Raw genomic sequence first — 22,434 nt, forward strand, 5'->3', positions numbered from 1 at the left:
CCTTCTATTTGCGATGAAGTGATGGGATGGGATGCCATGATCTTAGTTCTTTGAATGTTGAGTTTTAAGCCAGCTTTTTCATTCTCCTCTTTTACCTTCATCAAGAGGCTCTTTAGTTCCTCTTCACTTTGCCATTAGAGTGTTATCATTGGCATATCTGAGGTTATTGATATTTCTCTCAGCAATCTTGATTCTAGCTTGTGTTTCATCCAGCTCAGCATTTCTCATGATGCAATAAGCAAGGTGACAATACACAGCCTTGATGTACTCCTTTCCCAGTTTTGAACCAGTCTGTTGTTCTGTGTCTGGTTCTAACTGTTGCTTCTTGACCTGTATACAAGTTTCTCAGGAGACAGGTAAGGTGGTCTGAGACGTACTCAAATCTCTATAAGAATTTTCCACAATTTGTTGTGATCCACACAATCAAAGGCTTTAGTATAGTATTTCTGATTATGATCCTATTAATAATTTAATTTAATATTCCACAGCATAATACAGTCACTTTTACTGAAGTACAATTCCATCTTTTAAACATGGTTTTGAAATATCATTTGATTTAAAAATGTGTAGTACCTCCCTTCATCTTTAACTCCGGTTTTCCCCTTCTGTCATCTACTCACTTCTCTGGATTATTATCTCATTAGACTAAAGGAAGATACAAGTTCATTCATAGCCTTAAACACCAAAACTCCCCTGCCTACCACAACCCCACCCCTAGACATATTCTTGTGAAAATGAAAAGTTAAAGATGTGGGAAAGAAAGGTAAAAAAAGGTTCCATTTTACTTTATCTTTGTGTTTCTTTTTGGGGAATGCGAATAGTTTTTTATAGTTGAAATACATAGTAGGTATCAGTCATTAAAAATTTTAACTTAATTTTTTTACATAAGGTAAAATCAAAGCATGGAGATGTATAGTTGATGTCAGCCCCTGAATCTGATAGTTCAGCCTAATATCATAAAAATGTAGTACTCCAGGGCTGCCATCTTAAGCTTATGCTAAAAGGCACTGGCTGAAATCATTAAGATGAGACCATAATTTGAAGGTTGATGACTTGGATTTGAATCCCAGTTTAATTTCATTTTTTGTTTCTCTTACGGTAGAATGGAAGTAATAATTATGCCCACTTAACTTACTTCTTCAGGTTGCTAGGAGGGTGATATAAGAAAATGAACTGTGAAGTGGTTTAGAAAATTTAATTCTATAGACAACAGTTTTCTTCCTCATCCTGCTCTCGAAGAAATTTACAGATGGCTTTTTATCTTATCAGTACTGCCTTCTCTAAGGATCTCTTCTGTAAGAAAAGGAAAATAGTATTAACAAAAGAATATTTAGTCTTCATAATAAGTGTGAGTTAGAAATTATTATTAATATTTTACGAGTAAATAAATAGGCTTAGAGAAGTCAAGAAACTTTGTCAGTATCGATAATTTGTAAGTAGTTGCTCCCTGATGTCTCTGATTCCTGTGCTCATGTTTTTTTCTTTCATAGAAACTGATGTAGTTTATTTATATATTGCAACTGTTTCAAAATTCCTATGTTCATTGTGCCTTATTTTGAAACTTACTGTCATTTACTGTCTTATTCTTTTAATAGGAGTCTATTTTATTCATTTGGCAATTATTTATTTCCAGGTTGTATGCTAAATACTATCAGTTTTTTATCTTAGCCTAGCCTTTATTTTAAACCAGAGATATGAGTTTAAAATAGTGACATTACTCGTATAGTAGGGGGAAATGCCAGATTCTTTGGGAAGTCAGGGAAGTCTTCACAGAGGAAGTGATACCTAATCCTGTGTTTTCACTTTAACATTTCCAGAATACAGAATGTCTCTGCCACTGTGCCTTTTGTTTTTCTTGTACCAGCAGATTCATAATGAGCCATGCATCCAAGGTTAAATAGTCAAATGACCCTTATGTGTTCTTGTTATTTTCTAGCTTGTCCAGATTATTATCAATACAACACACTTGGAGAAATCCTGTAAGTACTTGGAGGAATTTATCACCAATATCACTAATGTCCTTCCAGAGACAGTCCACACTACCAAGCTGTATGGCACCACGACTTTTAAGGTGAGAAAGTCCTGCAGTACTATGGAAGTGCTTCTGGTGTGCTGGGCCATTATACCTATCCTTGCTTTGTTTCTCCCATAAGTCATACATGGTCTTGAGAATAAGTCCTTATTATTTCCTTAGGAAAACAAACACTAATGCCTATTTTGGGGTGTTTAAACTAAAAAGGGTCTATAGTTGTATTCACTGAATCTTCCTTATATTTCATACATAAAAATGACTGTTTTCCTCTATTGACTGCCTGGCATTCAAGCAGTTTTAAGTTTGGTCTAGAAAATGGTGATTATAGCTGAAATCAACAGCAATTAAAATTTAAATTTAGCCATCTTCTCTTCTCTGTGTCCTATTTCTAGTCTTTTTTTTTTTTTTTAACCTTACTAGAACATGTATGTTTTAGGATTCTGTTGTTATTATTTGATGATTTCAGTTTTGGAGCAAACATATGTTTTGAAATCCAGAAGTTGATATGAATTAGATATGAAGTTATAGAATTGAAATTTTGTTCTCTATTTCTCTTTATTGGTACCTTCCCTTGAGAATAGCTTTAAGAATACAAATCAAATTTGATTCATGTTGCTTATTATATTTTATGAGATATAGAAATTGTTGGTATGATCTACTTTTTTTCTGTTCTAAGAAAAAAGAAGTGAAAGAACCTGTCCAAAGCAAGCTTGAGAGAAAAGAACAAAGCTAGAAGCGTTACACAATCTGATTTCAAAATGTATTATAAAGCTATAGTAATCAGAATGGTATGGTATTGACATAAAAACAGAGATATAGATCAATGGAACAGATTGCAGAGCCCAGAAATAAACATGCATATATGGTCAATTAATTTATGACAAAATGGCCAAGAATGTATAATGAGGAAAGGATGGTCTTTTCAAAAAAGTAAATCAAAACCATAATGTGATAATAAATCACACATGTTAGAATAGCTATCAGTAAAAATACAAGAGATGATAAATACTGGCGAGGATATGTAGTAAAGGGAACACTTGTACACTGTTGGTAGGAATGTAAATTGATATAGCCACTATGGAAAACAGTATGGAGGTTCCTCAAGAAATTAAAAATAGAGCTTGTAATTTCTTGAGGAACCATATGATCTGGCAATTCTTTCTGGGTGTGTATTCAAAGAAATTGGAAAATTGTATTTCAGAGTTATATATAGTTCCATGTTCATTGCAGGAATAATCACAATAGCTACGATATGGAAACAGTCTTCAGATAAGTGGATAAAGAAATGTTTTATATATATATACACACACACATATATTCTCCATATATGTATTGATATTGATATGTGTATATATATGAATATTATTCAGTTATGAAAAATAAGGACATCTTACCATTTGTGACAATGTAGATGGACCTAGAGGGCATTATGCTAAGGAAAATAAGCCACACCGAGAAAGGCAATTACTGCTTTTATATGTGAAATATTTTTTAAAAATTAATAGAAAAGTGGTTGCCAGGTACTAGAAGAGTAGGTTAGGCAATAGAGAGAAGTTGGTAAGGAGGAACAGACTTTCAGCTTTAAGAGGAAAAAGAGCTACGGATCTAATGTAAAGCATGGTTTCTGTAGTTGATAGTACTGTATTGTATAATAGTTGCTAAGAAAATAGAACTTAAATGTTCTTATAGAAAAAAAGGTAATATGTGAGGTGATGAATGTGTTAAATAACTAGTGATGGAAAAAAAAATTCTCTCACGATATATATGTGTGTTAGATTACCACAATGTGTGGTTTTAAATATCTTATGATTGTTTTCAGTGAAGCTGAAAAAAAGGAAAAAATGGGATGTGTAACAACCAGTGTATTCTTTCTCTAGGTTTATCATTACATAGTCTGCTAGATGAGTTACACATTTACAATGTGACCTTGGGTTATTTCAAATTATCTATAAAGTTACTTACAATAAAATTCATTATACATGATTTATATTTGTAGCTTGTAAACTTTTCAATATTGTCTCATTTTATTAATATTGGTTCTCTTTTAGTGATGGATAGACTTATTTTATAAAGAGGCCCCAAGTATTAATATGAAAATATGACAAGAGATTTAAGAGTTTTAGGATGACTTTCCTTATGTAATTTAATAGGAATTACAAATATTCTTAAATATTATCATTATTATGGAACATGGGTAATAATTTTATCAAAAAGTATTTCTACATGATTTCTACATGTGGAATCCAAAATTTCCCCTTGAAAGAAAATGAGGTAGGGACTTGCAGTTGAGTGTTGAATAGAAAATAGGAGAGAGAATGTGATGTGCATTTATAGTTGTTTATCCTATGTGTGTGATGTAATTACATACATATGTATGTACGAATATGTAATATGTACTGCTATTCTTCCTCTAATCCATTTCAATTTTCTTATTTCAAGGGCTTTTCAAATTATGGTTAGAAATCCTCCCAGAGGATGACTTGTGTATTTTGTTGTTGTTCCAGCATTAAAATTGCTGAGGGAAAATTAAAGGCAGACAGGAAGGCATAGAGGTTGAGCAGCCAGTTAAATACTTAGTAAAGGAGAAGTTCTGGAGACCACTAAAGGTCATGTTGACAGTGCTTATTGGAAACACTGATTGCTTAAAACACATTGAAAGTTTATTTTTACCAGGACTGTTTCAAAGCAGCTAACCCAGAACTCAGTATAAACATGGCAATTATAAGAGCTTCATATTGTGTATTTTCCTAAGCTACTGTTTCCAGAAAACTTCCCCTTGCAGATGGAAACCTTAATGCTGAAAATGGGGCAAAAATAATCAGAAGGTCTTCAAGGTATTTTCTTGCAGAGTTCCTTCTTCTTTTTACCATATGTGACCCAATCAAGCTGATATTCTTAGCTTTCCTTGTTTATAAGAATTCCCTCACTCACTTACAATATAAAATGAAGGTATTTTACATCACAAATATTGCCTGTGTACCTACTATTAAATAAGGTAGATTTTTGGGTAGAAGAGAAAATACTTAGTCCTTTAGTTTAGAGTTTATAATCTATAGGGAAGATAGTCACTGTAAATTCTGTAAAGAACTGTGCAAAAAAAAAGGCTAGAATAATACAAAAAATACATTTAACTTCTCCCTTATTCTGAAAGTTTTTATAAAGCATTTGTTACATACCAGGCGATAAACCAGTCTCCTGGCTTGACATAGCTTATATTCTAGTGGTGATAGATGACACACAAACAAAAAATTTAATATAATGTCAGGAGAAGGCAATGGCACCCCACTCCAGTACTCTTGCCTGGAGAATCCCAGGGACGGGGGAGCCTGGTAGGCTGCCGTCTGTGGGGTCGCACAGAGTCGGACAGGACTGAAGTGACTTAGCAGCAGCAGCAGCAGTGTTAAGAACTAGGAAGAAAAAGAAATGACCTGAATGAAATCAGGAATTGAATCACTTGCATTTCTAATAGATAAGCATTTCTAGTCAGAGCTAGGGCTTCCTAGGTGGCTCTAGTGGTAAAGAACCCACCTGCCAATGCAGGAGATGTGGGAGATGTGGGTTGGAAAGATCCCCTGGAGGAGAGCACGGCAACCCACTCCAATATTCTTGCCTGGAGTATCCCACGGACAGAGGAGCCTGACAGCCTGCAATCCATAGGGTCTCAAAGAGTCAGACAAGACTGGAGTGACATAGAAGTTACAGTATAGTAGAAGGTATTATGTAGTCAAGGTGATCAGTATGCAGAGGGGTCAGTCTGGCAATGTTGTATGTATCGTTTGTGATAGGAATGGTAAGAGACAAGATTAGGAATCATGATTTCTGGATTTTAGGCCACAGTAAGGAGAAGGCAATGGCACCCCCACTCCAGTACTCTTGCCTGTAAAATCCCATGGACGGAGGAGCCTGGTGGGCTGCAGTCCATGGGGTTGCAAAGAGTCCGACACGACTAAGCGACTTTGGGCATGACTGAGCGACTTCCCTTTCACTTTTCACTTTCATGCATTGGAGAAGGAAATGCCAACCCACTCCAGTGTTCTTGCCTGGAGAATCCCAGGGACGGGGGAGCCTGGTGGGCTGCCATCTATGGGATCACACAGAGTCGGACACGACTGAAGTGACTTAGCATCAGCAGCAGCAAGTATTTTTTATTTTATTTGAAATGAAATGTGAGGCCATAAGAAGACTGGAAATGGTGGTAAAAACCTGATTTTATAATGGGTAACACTGATTGCAATGTGGAAAATATACAATAGGTCAATAAGAGTGGAAGAAGGAGCCAAATCTGAAGGTCATTACAATAGTCTAGGTAAGAGAGACTGATCATCTGGACTATAGCAGCAGGGATAGAAGTGTAAAGAAATATTTTTGAAGGTAGAGATGGCAAGTTTTACTGCTAGATTGGGTATGAGGTTATAAGAGAAAGCATGGGGTCAAAAATTATTCCAAGATATTTAAACTAAGCGAACTAGATGAGTAGTGATGCTATTACCTAAGATAGGGAACAGCGAGAAAATAACAGGTTTGGGGAGTGGCAGTAGAATCAAGATTTCCATTTTTTTAATATATTATGTTTGAGATATTTAGTAGGCATTTATCATAGAGATATTAAATTGACAGGATAAAGTCATAGTTGTACATAAAACTTTAAAACTCATGTATATATAAAGATGGTATTTAATACCATGGAGCTGGCTTTCTGCTGGGAATTGAATATAGATGGAGAAAAGCTGAAGAACAGGGAAGCCTGCAGTCCATGGGGTTGCAAAGAGTCAGACTCTTGCTAAGTCAGACTTAGCAACTGAATAGCAACAACCAAAGAAAAGGCATGAGGTTTGAGCTCTAAGGAAAATCAACTTTGACAGGTCTAGAAGGGGTGAGTGGTGCTTATCCCAGCTATGAAACCTTCAAGGAGGACTTACCAGAAAAGGCTCAGCAGGAGGTGTCCAACAGGGGTATCTTTGGACCTGCAGAATATATCCAGAGAAAGGATGATAAAGGGATAAGGGGCATTTTTAGGTGAGGCAACTTCATGTACAAAGATGAAATAATGAAATAAAATTGTACATGTCCGTGTCAAATAAGGGTAGCAGTGACTTACAGAAGTAGGTAAATATCAATTTGTGAAGCACTTTGCTTTATAATGATGGATAATTTGGATTTCATCCTAATAAAATCTTCGAGAGACTTTAAGCAAGGGTATGTCACAATTAAAAAAAAATTGTTTATTTTGCTTAATTGGAAGGAAAAGGACACTTCCTTGATGGTCCAATTGTTAGGAATCCTCCTTGCAGTGCAGAGAATGAGAATTCAATCCCTGGTTGGGGAACTAGGGTCCCCTATGCCTCAGAGCAACTAAGCTAACTCCATGCACCACCACTAAGACCTGAGTCAGCCAAATAAATAAATAAATGTTAAAAAAAAAAAAAGAAAGGAAGGAAGGAGACAGGAAGGAAGGATTGAAAAAAGGATGAAGAGCAGAAAGGACAGGAGAAAAGAAGGAAAAAGGAAGGAATAAATAAATCACAATTACTTGAAATTCATAATCAGAAGAAATGAAATATATCTACAAAATATGTTGTATAACTCTATGCTAATAAATTTGAAGATATATTGGAAAATGTGTGATCAATAAATGATACAAGAAAATACAGAAGATTGGCATAACTATGAAAGAAATGAAAATATTGTTAAGTATTTCTTGAAAACAGGAAGGAGTCACATAATTTTATAAGTGAATTCATTTATGCTTTCATGAAACAGATAACTTCTGTATAATTTAAAATACTCTAGACTATAGAGAAAAAAGGAAAATATCTCAGTTAATTTTTGTGAAGTCAACAATGATTCAGAAACTAGAGAAACCACAAAAAGCCCTGAACAATTTATGTGAAAATCATAAATAATAAAATATCAAACAAAAGCTGGAAGTGCATAGAAAATAGGGATAAACTAAGGTTATGAATGCAATGATGATCAGTACTATAAAATTATTCACTACTGTAATAGGTCAACTGAAAAAAAGGCATGAGTATTTAAAAAGGTATTTATTAATATATAAGACAGATTTTATTCTCTTGGGCTACAGAATCATCTCAGATGGTGACTGCAACCATGAAATTAAAATAGCCTTCCTCCTTAGAAGGAAAGTTATGACAAATCTAGATAGCATATTATAAAGCAGAGACATCACTTTGCCAACAAAGATCCATACAGTCAAAGCTATGGTTTTTCCAGCAGTCATGTACGGATGTAAGAGTAGGATCATAAAGAAGGCTTAGCGCCAAAGAATTGATCCTTTCAAATTATGATGCTGAAGAAGACTTTTGAGAGTCCCTTGGATTCAAGGAGATCAAACCTGTCAATCCTAAAAGAAATTAACTCTGAATATTTGTTGGATGGACTGATGCTGAAGCGGAAGCTCCAGAACTTTGGCTGCCTGATGTGAAAAGCCAACTCATTGGAAAAGACTCTGATACTGAGAAAGAATGAAGGCTAAAGGAGAAGGGGCGACAGAGGATGAGATGATTAGATCACAATAACCGACTCAATGGACTTGAATTTGATCCAACATTGAAACATAGTGGATAACAGAGGAACCTGGCACGCTGCAGTCCATGTGGTTGCCAAGAGTCAGACACGACTTAGCAACTGAACATTAACAACAGCATATGTAAGACCACATCTCTTCCTGGTAAAATCTCTTAGTAAACCCCTCTATCAGCAATTGACAGATTATTAGCAGAAAATTAGTAAGGCTGTAGCTTAACTGAATGGTGCTATCAATCAGCTGGATCAAATTGACATTTATAGAATATTTCATCTAATAACAACATAAAACATATTCTTCTCAAGTCATAAGAACATTCACCAACACAGATTATGTTCTGGGTATTAAAATACATCTTAAATATTTTAAAGAATAAAAATCGTATGAAACTTGCTCTCAGGCCAAATGGTATTAAACTCTAGAAATAAACAATAGAAAGATAGATAGAAAATCCACAGATATTTGGAGATGAACCTATATGCTTCAGAAAAACACATGGATCCAAAAATTTTTTTTTCAAGAGAGATTAAGAAAGACTTCAAACTAAATCGTATGAGTCCACCCAAACTCATGTCCATCAAGTCGGTGATGCCATCCAGCCATCTCATCCTATGTCATCCCCTTCTCCTCCTGCCCTGAATCCCTCCCAGCATCAGAGTCTTTTCCAGTGAGTCAACTCTTCGCAAGAGATGGCCAAAGTATTGTAGTTTCAGCTTCAGCATCAGTCCTTCCAATGAACACCCAGGACTGATCTCCTTTAGGATGGACTGGTTGGATCTCCTTGCAGTCCAAGGGACTCTCAAGAGTCTTCTCCAACACCATAGTTCAAAAGCATCAAGTCTTCGGCATTCAGCTTTCTTCATAGTCTAACTCTCACATCCATACATGACTACTGGAAAAACCATAGCCTTGACTAGACGGACCTTTGTTGGCAAAGTAATGTCTCTGCTTTTGAATATGCTATCTAGGTTGGTCATAACTTTCCTTCCAAGAAGTAAGCGTCTTTTAATTTCATGGCTGCAATCACCATCTGCAGTGATTTTGGAACCCCAAAAAATAAAGTCTGAGACTGTTTCCACTGTTTTCCCATCTATTTCCCATGAGATGATACGACCAGATGCCATGATCTTCGTTTTCTGAATGTTAGGCTTTAAGCCAACTTTTTCACTCTCCTCTGAAACTTTTAAGGTACAACAACCAAAACATGATCCATCAAAGAGAATACTAAGTTGGACTTCATTAAATTGAAAAACTTCTGCTATAGGAAAGACACTGTTAAGAAAATGAAAAGACAATCAGAAAATAGTTGTAAAAGGCTTATCTAATAAAGGACTTATATCTAAAATATAAAAAGAACTGGTAAAACTCAACAATAACAAAATTTAAAACTGGGTTTAATATGCGTTCACTCTAAAAGTGGGCAAAAGATCTGAACAGATATCACACCAAAGCATGGAAAGGGTATTATAAATTAAAACAACAGTTAGATACCATTGTACAGTTCTTAAAATGACTAAAACCCAAAATAGTAACAACAATTGCTAGAGCAATAGCAACTTTCTCATTCATTGCTGGTAGTAATGCAAAGTTCAGTTCAGTTGCTCAGTCATGTCTGACTCTTTGCAACCCCATGGACTGCAGCAAACCAGGCTTCCCTGTCCATCACCAACTCCCAGAGCTTGCTCAGACTCATGTCCATTGAGTTGGTGATGCCATCCAACCATCTCATTCTCCGATAATGCAAAATGGTAATGTTATTTTGGAAGACAGTTGTCAGTTTCTTACAAAGCTAAACAGAAATAGTCTTCCTATGCAATTGATCAATCATGTTCCTTGATAAGGGGTGAATTGAAGTCTTAATCCACACAGAAATCTACACATGAATGGCCACAGCACCATTGCTCATAATTGCCTGCATTTGAAGACTACCAAGATGTCCTTCAGTAGGTGAATGAGTAGACAAACTGTGATGCATACTGACAATGGAATATTAATCAGTGATGAAAAGGAGTGAGCTATTAAGCCACAGAAGACCTGGAGGAAGATTAACTGCACATTGCTAAGTGAAATAAGGCACTTTGAAAAGCTACATACATGATTCTAAGACACTCAAGAAAGTTAAAATTTTGGAGAAAGTAAAATGATCAATTATTTCCAAGATTTGGGGATAAGCGAAGTAGGGATAGTTAGAGCAGAGTGGATCTTTAGGGCAAGAAAACTCTTCTGTATGATTCTGACTGCAATGGTGAATACATGACGTTATCCATTTGTAAGTACCCATAGGACTGTATAACATGAATAGTAAAACCTGATGCAAACTATAGACTTTAGTTAATAATAAAATGTCTGTATTGGTTCATCTGTCATAACAAATGTTCCACGGTCACTCAAGGGTTTTTTAAATTGGGGAACCAGTAGGAGGGAGATGGGGATGCAGAATCTGCAAATGCTCTGAGCTTTCTCTCAAGTTTTCTTCAAGCCAGAGTTTCTAGAAAATAATGTTTATTAAAAGAAAATTTAGTAAAATGGGAATTCAAGGACAACATAGATTATCATACAAGTACATAAATAAGCAAGTAATCAGAGAAATGTTCTTGAAACTGTTCATATAAGTAAACATAGTTAGTACCTATATTAGAGTATGTAAATACCTTGCAAAATTATGCAGGTTTTAAAAAGGTGAAAATGGAGAAGAGGTTATGAGTTAGCATAAAATTTGGAGGTTAGAATTTATAGGACATAGTGACTGACTATGGAGGAATCAGTGGAATCTAATATGTTGCTTAGATCTCTGCCTTGAACTGAAATGAACAGATGAAGAGTGGTTCAGTGCAGTTGCTCAGTCGTGTCCGACTCTTTGCGACTCCATGAAAGGAGGCACGCCAGGCCTCCCTGTCCATCACCTACTCCTGGGGTCCACCCAAACCCATGTCCATTTAGTAGTTGATGCCATCCAACCGTCTCATCCTCTGTCGTCCCCTTCTCCTCCTGCCCTCAATCTTTCCCAGCATCAGGGTTTTTTCAAATGAGTCAGCCCTTTGCATCATGTGGCTAAAGTACTAGAGTTTCAGCTTCAACATAGTCCTTCCAATGAACACCCAGGACTGATCTCCTTTAGGATGGACTGGTTGGATCTCCTTGCAGTCAGATTATAATTATTTTAGTCCTGGACTTAGAATAATTAATTTAAAGTTTCTGTGAACCATAGTATAGGAAACAATCAGATAAATGTGTCTTTAACAAGAATGTGTTTGGACAGAGATAGGAAATGGCAACCCACTCCAGTACTCTTGCCTGGAGAATCCCATGGAGGGAGGAGCCTGGTAGGCTACAGTCCATGGGGTTGCAAAGAGTTGGACACGACTAAGTGACTTCACAGTAAGTGAAAGGCATAGGAGGTGATGAAATCACTCAGAAAAGTGAGAGGATTAGAGGCCAGAAAAGTAAAAGAAAAACTATGTCCTGAAAGCCAAAAAAGAACAGCGTTATAGCAGAGAATGTTTAACAGAGGATGGTCAAGTAAGATCAGCCTGAAAAATGAATCTTAGATATGGTAGCTTGGTGAATTACCCTGGACCAATCCATGTTGATGGATTGTTAGCATTTCAGTTTAGACTGTTTTGCCCTAAAAATGTTCTTCTCGGAGCTTTAGTCCCATGACACTTCTTAGCACCTTTTATATGCCACTGTAAATCACAACTCTTTTAAATAGGGTTTCTCAAACTTACTTGATTTAGGAACATTTTTTGCTATTGTTGCTGAGTCAGACACGACTGAGCGACTTCACTTTCATTTTTCACTTTCATGCATTGGAGAAGGAAATGGCAACCCACTCCAGTGTTCTTGCCTGGAGAATCCCAGGGACGGGGGAGCCTGGTGGGCTGCCATCTATGGGGTCACACAGAATCAGACATGACTGAAGCGACTTAGCAGCAGCAGCAGCAGCAGCAGCAAGCACTTTTTAGGACTATTGTTAATTAGTCCTGAAATTGTTAATTTTTGTAAATGTGTGCCCATTTTTGAAGAAACTTCATTATAAAGAATCTAGAAAGGTGGGATAGTAACTAGTGGAAACAAAGAGCATTAAATTTGGAACTTCAGGAAACCTACAATAAGGAAAGTGAAGAGACTAGCAGTTTTAAGAGAGGTTGGTATTGTCAGGAGGGAGGTTCTTGGAATCCCAGAAGAGAAGAGAACAGGATCCTGAGAATGAGTATAGTTTTGATAGTTTGTTTGATAGATAGTTGAGTATAGTTTGATGGATAAGAAAGTAAAAAGAATGCAGATAGCTGAGATCAGTGAAGGCAATTTCTTATTTGGTAAATCTAAATAATAGCTTGTCTTGCAGGCACAAAATAGAAAAGATTCTACTGAGCTTTTGGAAAAAAAAAATTAATGGAGACTGTACTATTACTTGATATTCTCAATTATGTTACTTAGTTTGAGATGTTTCCAAGCAGAAATTTCTGCTTTCTTTGTAATGCAATTCTGAATGATTATAAAAATTTCATATTTCATAGGATGCCAGACATGCAGCTGAAGAAGAGATTTATACCAACTTAAACCAGAAGATTGACCAGTTTCTACAGCTGGCTGACTATGACTGGATGACAGGAGATTTAGGCAGCAAAGCAAGTGATTATCTGGTGGACCTCATTGCCTTTCTACGTAGCACCTTTGCTGTGTTCACACACCTTCCCGTGAGTGATGACTGCTTTTATTTTGTCCATCATATAGAAAAAAGATTTCTTAAAATCTAGGTTGGTGAAAGATGTTTGTTTCTGCTGTAACTAGCCAGGAAGCTATGGGTATAAAATCTCACATTATAATTATCCCTTAACAAGATTTACAGATTTCTCCTATCTTATTCTAAGACTTCTTTTTTTCATTAACATTTGCATTTTGTTTATTCTGGAAATGATTCCTAATATTATGTCTGCTTATATATCCCTACTAACTTCAGGGTAATTAGTACAACACATGATGGATGCCTTGGTGGAAGTAAAATAGAAAATTAGGAGTTAGAATTTTAGATATATATCTTTTAATTCTATAATATCCATTTAATTTTTTTTAATATCCTCAATTTCTCTGGTAAAATTCTCCAAGATTTTTCTAATTTGTTTATCTTTTCTCTATTTTCTTGAGCATATGTATCACTGCCTTTTAAAAATTGAAGTATAGCTCTTTTCCGGTTATCGCGGCGTAGGGAACTGTGAGCAGCAAAGTCTCCCGAGACACCCTCTACAAGGCAGTGCGGGAAGTCCTGCACGGGAACCAGCACAAGCGCAGAGTTTTTGGAGACGGTGGAGCTTCAGATCAGCCTGAAGAACTGTGACCCTCAGAAGGACAAACGTTTCTCAGGCACCGTCAGGCTTAAGTCCACTCCCTGCCCCAAGTTGTCCATGTGTGTCTTGGGGGACCAGCAGCATTGTGTTGAGGCCAAGGCTGTGATATCCCCCACATGGACATTGAGGCGCTGAAAAAACTCAGCAAGAATAAGAAACTGGTCAAGAAGCTGGCCAAGAAATACGATGCCCTTTTGGCTTCAGAGTCTCTGATCAAGCAGATCCCCCGAATCCTGGGCCCAGGCCTGAACAAGGCTGGCAAGTTCCCTTCCCTGCTGACCCACAATGAGAACATGGTGGCCAAAGTTGATGAAGTGAAGTCCACGATCAAGTTCCAGATGAAGAAGGTGCTGTGTCTGGCAGTGGCTGTTGGCCACGTGAAGATGACAGATGATGAGCTTGTGTACAACATCCACTTAGCTGTCAACTTCCTGGTATCATTGCTCAAGAAAAATTGGCAGAACATCAGGGCCTTGTACATTAAGAGCACCATGGGCAAGCCCCAGTGTCTGTACTAAGGCACAGCTTAATAAACCATCAAAAAAAAATTGAAGTATAATTTATTTGCAGTATTATCTTAGGAACTTCCCCGGTGGTCCAGAGATTAAGATTCCTTGCTCCTGATGCAGGGGGCAGGAGTTTGATCCCTCACTGGGGAACTAAAGATCCCACATTTCTCACAGCATAGCCAGAAGAAAAGTTACAACATTATATTGGTTTCAAGGTTACAGCATAGTGTTTCAGTGTTTTTATAGATTATAGTCTAAGATAAGGGCTATAATTCCATGTGCTGTATGGTATCCTTGTTGCTTATCTATTTGATACCCAGTAGTTTGTGTCTCTTAATCCCTTTCTCCTGTCTTGCCCCTCCCTCTTTCCCTCTTGTTTATTGATTCCCTATTGTCTGTTGATCTCTGTTTTATTCATTTTCTCTCTAATCTTTATTATTTCCTTCCTTCTGATGACTTGACTTTGTTCATCTTTTTCTAATTTTTAAAAAAGTGGTTGGTTAGGTACTTTATTTGAGGTTTTACTGATTTCTTGAGAAAAGCCTGCACTTCTGTGCACTTCCCTCTTAGAACTGCTTCCTGCATGCCATAGATTTTTGGAGTTTTGTGTTTCCATTTTCCTTTATCACAACTGGTTTTCTGATTTCCTCTTTGATTTCTTATTCAATTAGTTGGCTTTTTAGTAGGATGTAGTTTAGTCTTCACATTTGTGCTTTTCCCATTTTTCTTCCTGTAATTGATTTCTAACTTTGTACAGTTGTAATGGGGGAATATGCTTGATATATTATCTAGCTCCTTAAATTTGTTCAGACATTTTGTGGCCTAGCATGTGATCTGACCTGGGGAATGTTTTATCTGTCCTTGAAAGGAATGTATATTCTGGTACTTTCGGATGAAATGTCCTGTCAATAGCTTTTAACTGTTCAAATGTGTTAGTTAAGGCCACTGTTACATGATAAATTTTCTGTCTAGATGGTGTGCTCACTGATGTAAGTGAGGTGTTGTTGCAGCCCCCTGGGCTATAGTCTGCCAGGCTCCTCTGTCCATGAGATTTCCCAGGCAAGAATACTAGTGTGAGTTGCCATTTCCTTCTCCAGAGGATCTTCCAGACCCAGGGATCAAACTCATGTCTCCTGCATTTGCAGGCATCTTCTTTGCTACTGAGCCACAAGAGAAGCCCAAGTGAGATGTGAAAGTCCTCTTTTGTTACAGTATTATTGTCAATTTCTCCCTTCGTGTCTGTAAATATTTGCTTCGTATATTTAGGTACCCTTGGGGTGTGCATATTAATGTGTATAATATCCTTGTCTTGTATCGACCCCTTATCATGGAATAATACCCTTGTTTGTGTTTTGTTATAGCCTTTGTTTCAAAGTCTATTTCATCTGAAGCAAGTATTATTACCCTGGGTTTCTTATTGTTTCTCTTTGTATGAAAGACCATTTTCATTTCCTCACATTCTTTCTATATGTGTATTTTACTTTGAAGTGAATCTCTTAAGCAGCATGTAGAAAGGTCTTCTCTTTTCATTTAATCCGTCACCCTATATCTTTTGATTGGAGCATTTGTTCACTGATATTTAAAGCAATTATTGGTAGGTATATAGTTACTGCCATTTTGTCACTTGGTTTCTGATTGTTCTTATAGTTCTTCTCTGTTCATTTTTTCTTCCCTTTGTATCTTCCCTTGTGGTTTTGTTGATTTTTCTTTAGTAGTGTATACCAGAGAACGCTCAGAGTGTTTTGAGATTTTACAATTTGCTTTTTTTTTTTTTTAACTGTTCAGATTGGGCGATTTCCTTTATTTTACCAGATTACTTACATGTCCCTCTGTATCACTTAGTTTGCTATTCATTTCTCCTAGTGTGTTTTTATTTATTTATTTAATTTATTTTTTTATTTTATTTTTACTTTATTTTTCTTTACAATACTGTATTGGTTTTGCCATACATTGACATGAATCCACCATGGGTGTACATGCGTTCCCAAACATGAACCCCCCTCCCACCTCCCACCCCATATCATCTCTCTGGATCATCGCTATGCACCAGCCCCAAGCATCCTATACCCTGTATCGAACATAGACTGGCACTTCGTTTCTTACATGATAGTATACATGTTTCAATGCCATTCTCCCAAATCATCCCACCCTCTCCCTCTCCCACAGAGTCCAAAAGTCTGTTCTATACATCTGTGTCTCTTTTGCTGTCTCACATACAGGGTCATCATTACCATCTTTCTAAATTCCGTATATACGTGTCAGTATACTGTATTGGTGTTTTTCTTTCTGGCTTACTTCACTCTATATAATCGGCTCCCGTTTCATCCATCTCATTAGAACTGATTCCAATGTATTCTTTTTAATGGCTGAGTAATACTCCATTGTGTATATGTACCACAGCTTTCTTATCCATTCATCTGCTGATGGACATCTAGGTTGCTTCCATGTCCTGGCTATTATAAACAGTGCTGCGATGAACATTGGGGTACATGAGTCTCTTTCAATTCTGGTTTCCTTGGTATGTATGCCCAGCAGTGGGATTGCTGGGTCATAAGGCAGCTCTATTTGCAATTTTTTAAGGAATCTCCACACTGTTTTCCATAGTGGCTGTACTAGTTTGCATTCCCACCAACAGTGTAGGAGGGTTCCCTTTTCTCCACACCCTCTCCAGCATTTATTGCTTGTAGATTTTTGGATTGCAGACATTCTGACTGGTGTGAAATGGTACCTCATTGTGGTTTTGATTTGCATTTCTCTAATAATGAGTGATGTTGAGCATCTTTTCATGATTTTGTTAGCCATCCGTATGTCTTCTTTGGAGAAATGTCTGTTAAGTTCTTTGGCCCATTTTTTGATTGGGTCATTTATTTTTCTGGAGTTGAGCTGCATAAGTTGCTTGTATATTTTTGAGATTAGTTGTTTGTCAGTTGCTTCATTTGCTATTGTTTTCTCCCATTTAGAAGGCTGTCTTTTCACCTTACTTATAGTTTCCTTTGTTGTACAGAAGCTTTTAATTTTAATTAGATCCCATTTGTTTATTTTTGCTTTTATTTCCAGAATTCTGGGAGGTGGATCATAGAGCATCCTGCTGTGATTTATGTCGGAGAGTGTTTTGCCTATGTTCTCCTCTAGGAGTTTTATAGTTTCTGGTCTTACGTTTAGATCTTTAATCCATTTTGAGTTTATTTTTGTGTGTGGTGCTAGAAAGTGATCTAGTTTCATTCTTTTACAAGTGGTTGTCCAGTTTTCCCAGCACCTCTTGTTAAAGAGATTGTCTTTACTCCATTGTATATTCTTGCCTCCTTTGTCGAAGATAAGGTGTCCATAGGTGTGTGGATTTATCTACACACCTAGTGTGTTTTTAATTTCAGCTGTTGAATTCTTCATTTCTTATTGGGTCTTTTTAAATAGTTTCTAGTTTTTTAATTAAAATTATCACTGTGTAGATATAGTCTTTCCCCTAATTCAGTTAACATTTTTTATAACCAGTGGTTTGAATTCTTTATCAGATGAGTTATTTATTTGTTTTATTATTTTTTCAGGTGTGTTTTCTTGTTCTTTCAATTGATAATGGTTCTTCTGCCATTACATTTTGCTTAACTTATCTGTTTCTATGAGTTTAGGTGAAACAGTTACCTGTTGTGATCTTGAAGGGGTGTTCTATGTGGCAGCAACCTGATATGTGCCCTGTGGCTTTGGTGTGAGAGCTGCATTTGATGGGAAACAAGTCCCAGTGATAGCTTTCCTCAGGGTGTGCTGAGAGCCGCAGCTTGGTAGAGAGTGGGGCTCCAGAGGGAGGAGCTAGGGTCTGTTCCCAGTGTGAAATGGGGCTTCCCCTCTGTTTAGTGGCCATCAACACTCTATGGGGGTGGAGTCTGATTCCAAATTCCTGGAACAGAAGTCCTGAGGACCTGGCCTGGGCCAGCTCTGTCCCTTTAACTGTGTGGTTCCCCTTTTTTCCACACTGAGAGCCTTACCTGAGTAGTGGGAACTGCTAAAGTAAGTTGGGTCCTTGGGGGCTCTTGGCTTGTGTTGATTACAGGCAGAGGCTTAAGCTGTCTCTTATGCACTGCCTGTATGGGATCCCACATTTGTTTCCCTTACTCTGCTTTGACTCAGCCACAGGTCCAGGTACTCTCTCTCACACTGCTTATCACTGCCCTCTGTCCTAGCTCCCTCTCCCTGTTTGGGAACCACATTATAGTGTTGTTGCCTATGTTGACTCTCAGTGTGTGTCAGGAGGTGAGCTATGCTTGAGTGCTACCATCAAAGATCTGGGTGGCTTGTGATGTTCTGCTTGAGTAAGCCTCAACAATTACCCCATCCTCCCCACCCCCCAGGCTCCACCAAAAGACCAGGTTGCTTCTGCATCCCAAGATTGAATTTTCTCCCTGGTCATGACCACCCCAGATTTAATACCCTGCTGAGATGAAGAGTGAGTAGCCATGGTACACTGGCTCAGCTTGGGCTGAGTCACACACTGAGGTAGTTGTGGGAAACCTGGCAGCCTCTAGAGCATACCTCCTTCTGCACTGTCTTGGGGTATGAATGTGCTCCTCATGAGAGGAGTGCAGACTTCCCACTGCCCTCCTAGTAGTGCCAGTGGCCCTCAAACCAGCCAAGAAAGCTTGTCTCTCCTCCATAGGACCCCAGACTTGGGCATCTAATTTATGGCTCTCACTGCTCACTCCCCTGGGCAGGTGTCCACCCATGTATTCTCCCTTTTACTCTGAGTCACCTCCCAGGAACACAGGGCCCAACCCCATCATTTTCTTCATCCTTCCTGATTACTTGTGTATTTTTCTTCCAACTTTTTTCATACTAGATGTCTTCTGTCAGTTTCCACTGTTTGTTTTCAGTGAGAATTTTGTGACTTGTAGATGTATTTTTGATATGTTCATGGGGGGATATGAGCTCCATGTCTTCTTAATCCACTATCTTGATCCTACTCCTCTGCAGTTGTTTTAAACATATTTATTAATGCCTACATGTAATTCACCTACATATTGGTTAGATTTGTTTCTGAGTTTTATTGTTGTTGTTGCTGTTATCAGTCATATGGTCCTATCTCTTCCTATCATTTTTTGGTATATGGTAGACATTGTTTTTAAAATATGTTTTAATAGATGTTCCAGATAATATCTTCTGCCACCAGAATTGCTTCATCCTTTCCCATACTAAGCAGTTAAAATGAGTGGGTGGTTTGTGGTTTGAACCTCATCACCTTAATCCAGCTATGAACTGATCTGGATTGAGCTCGGGTTGCAGTTGTATTGTACCTTTGGTTTACATTTGTTGCTAGGATGTGGTTCTTCAGAGCTTTTAATGAGAGCCTGGCACATTATTGTCTCTTCAGTACCAAAAGGACTGTGGAAATTTCCACTTTTCATATAAACTTAGCTCTTCAGTTTCCTGCTTTTTACAGTTTTAAAATTTGGCAAATATCTTGAGTAGGTGTCTTACCCAGATCAGCAATTGCTAACAGTAAAAACTGTGATTGGAGATTGTCTATATCAATTCATTAATCCCTCAAGAGCTTTCAAGTTGCCACCTGTGATTCTTATGAACACTCCCACTAGTGAGTTGTTTTTTCTGAAACATTGTGAAACTGCAGGAAAGCTTACTTTGCTTTTGAAGGGTTTTGGCTTAGACCGTTATTTTCCTTAGCTGTATAGCTTTAGAATTCAGAAAATGTCTTGAGAAAACTGGCCCTGAGATCTCTAAGTTTGGCACGTCAGCCCCATGGAAGCAACAAAAATTCAGTGATTTTTTTTTTTTCTTCACCAGGGCAGTTACTTACTTTCTGCCTTGACCTAACCCAATTCTCAGTCTGTTACTATTTTGTCAAATGTCTCCAGGGACAACTTCAGATCCTCAGCTCACCTTTAACAGGTCTGCCCTCTTTGCAATTTTATTCCCTTATGTTTTCATTGCTTCCTTGCCTTCTGGTTTTCTCCAATTTTTAAAATTACCTTTCCTAATTTTTGCTGGAAGCAGTAACCTATAAAAAACTAGGCCATTTTATCTGTTTTATCTTGATACCAAAGTCAGAGAAAGTAGCCCCAAAGATAAAACTATAGATTAATCTCACAATTATAAATAAAAAAATTTAGCAAGTCTATTCCAAAATGTATCAAGAAAATAATTTAGCATTAGTATGTAGGATTTACTCTAGAAATGCAGAGATGGTTTGATATTTAAAAATCTAATAATATAATTTATCATAATACTAGGTGAAGGAGATAATGTATATGATCATCTTTATGTAATTCTAAAAAGATATTGTATAACATCCAGCCTGCTTTTCAAATTTTTAAAAAAAGTTTTAAATGCAAGCAATATTATATTTCAATAGCATGGTAAAGAGCACCTATATGAAATGCAGCAGCCACCAAAGATTTAACAGTGGAACACTAGGAATATTTATTTGCATCAACATCAGAAGAATGGTGAAGACATCTCACCATTACTTTAGATGTTCTATAAAATAAATAAGGTAAAAGAGAAGTAAATTACAAATATTACAGTGAGCCATGTATCCTATCATTATCCTTATATTAGTATTGTGTGGTTGGAAAACTCTAGAAAATCAACTGAAAAATAATTAGGACCAATAAAACTTCTGGTTACAGAGTACACCTAGAAAACAGGTCGTCTTCTCTTACCTTTGCAGTACCTTCGTGGAAAACACTGTCCCAACAGTATCCTATTTGCCATTGATGCGTATTATATAAGGTCTCTGTGAGTATATTTTAACAAGTCATATATAGCATCAGTGTGGAAAACATGTCACAGAATAATTTAAAAGATACTTCATTATGATCAGATATGTGCAGGGTTCTAGGATGAGAAAACAAGGATCGTGGCATCTGGTTTCATCACTTCATGGCAAATAGATGGGGAATCAATGGAAACAGTGAGAGACTTTATTTTCTTGGGCTCCAAAATCACTACAGATGAGGACTGCAGCCATGAAGTTAAAAGACACTTACTCCATGGAAGAAAAGCTATGACAAACCTAGACAGCGTATTAAAAAGCAGAGACGTCATTTTGCCAACAAAAGGTCCATATGGTCAAAGCTATGGTTTTTCCAGTAGTCATGTGTGGATGTGAGAGTTGGACCATAAAGAAGGCTGAGTGCTGAAGAAGTGATGCTTTCAAACTGTGGTGTTGGAAAAATTTCTGAGAGTCCCTTGGATTACGAGGAGATCAAACCTGTCAATCCTAAAGGAAATTAATGCTGAATATCCATTGGAAGGACTGATGCTGAAGCTGAAGCTCCAGTACTTTGGCCACCTATGTGAAGAGCCAACTCATTGGAAAAGACCCTGATGCTGGGAAAGACTGAAGGCAGGAGGAGAAGGAGACTACAGAGGACGAGATGGCGGCATGGCATCACTGACTCGATGGACGTGGGTTTAAGTGAACTCTCGCAGATGGAGGAGGACAGGGAAACCTGGCATGCTGCAGTCCATGGTGTCACAAAGAGTCGGACATGACTGAGTGACAGAACAACGAGGATGAGAACAGTAGTTTTCCCCAAAGTAATCTAAGTGCAGTGACTCCGAAGTAGATTTGATGGTGGTGGGTTATCTTAACAAGATAATTCTACAGTTCATTCAGAGACAAAAATGGACAATATTTGGCCAAAAAAATATGGAAAAGGAAATTAATGAGTGTAGTCCCTTTGAATATAGAAATATTATTAATGAAAATAATATTCCTCCTACACAGAACTGGACTGATAGAATAAAGGAATAGTTAAAGAAAATATCTATAAGTATTTCAAAGAATAAGTAAGATTTAGTATGTGATAAAAATGGCATTTAGCAATTGCTGTCACCAATGCTGTCTGCTCGTTTGGTAAAAAGAATATTAAGTCTATATCTCATATATCAAAATGAATTCTAGATCAAATGCATGTTCATATTTTTAAAAAGAAAGAAACTATGGGAAAACCAATAAAAATATTAGCAAATATTTCTATAATCTGAAAG

General features: G+C 37.2%; 1 protein-coding gene and 1 pseudogene across 1 annotated transcript in view; both read left to right on the forward strand.

Annotated features, from left to right (window-relative positions):
* EXOC6B (exocyst complex component 6B) overlaps window positions 1-22,434 on the forward strand; it is a 705,276-nt gene that overhangs the window by 431,559 nt on the left and 251,283 nt on the right. Inside the window, exons 17-18 of the mRNA XM_005686374.3 lie at window positions 1,937-2,071; window positions 13,100-13,279. Of these exons, the coding sequence (XP_005686431.1) occupies window positions 1,937-2,071; window positions 13,100-13,279 (315 nt within the window). The remainder of the gene's footprint in view (window positions 1-1,936; window positions 2,072-13,099; window positions 13,280-22,434) is intronic.
* On the forward strand, window positions 13,563-14,465 carry LOC102168638 (annotated as a pseudogene).

Source organism: Capra hircus, chromosome 11 (assembly GCF_001704415.2).
Source record: "Capra hircus breed San Clemente chromosome 11, ASM170441v1, whole genome shotgun sequence".
In the NCBI taxonomy this organism is placed as follows: Eukaryota; Metazoa; Chordata; class Mammalia; order Artiodactyla; family Bovidae; genus Capra; species Capra hircus.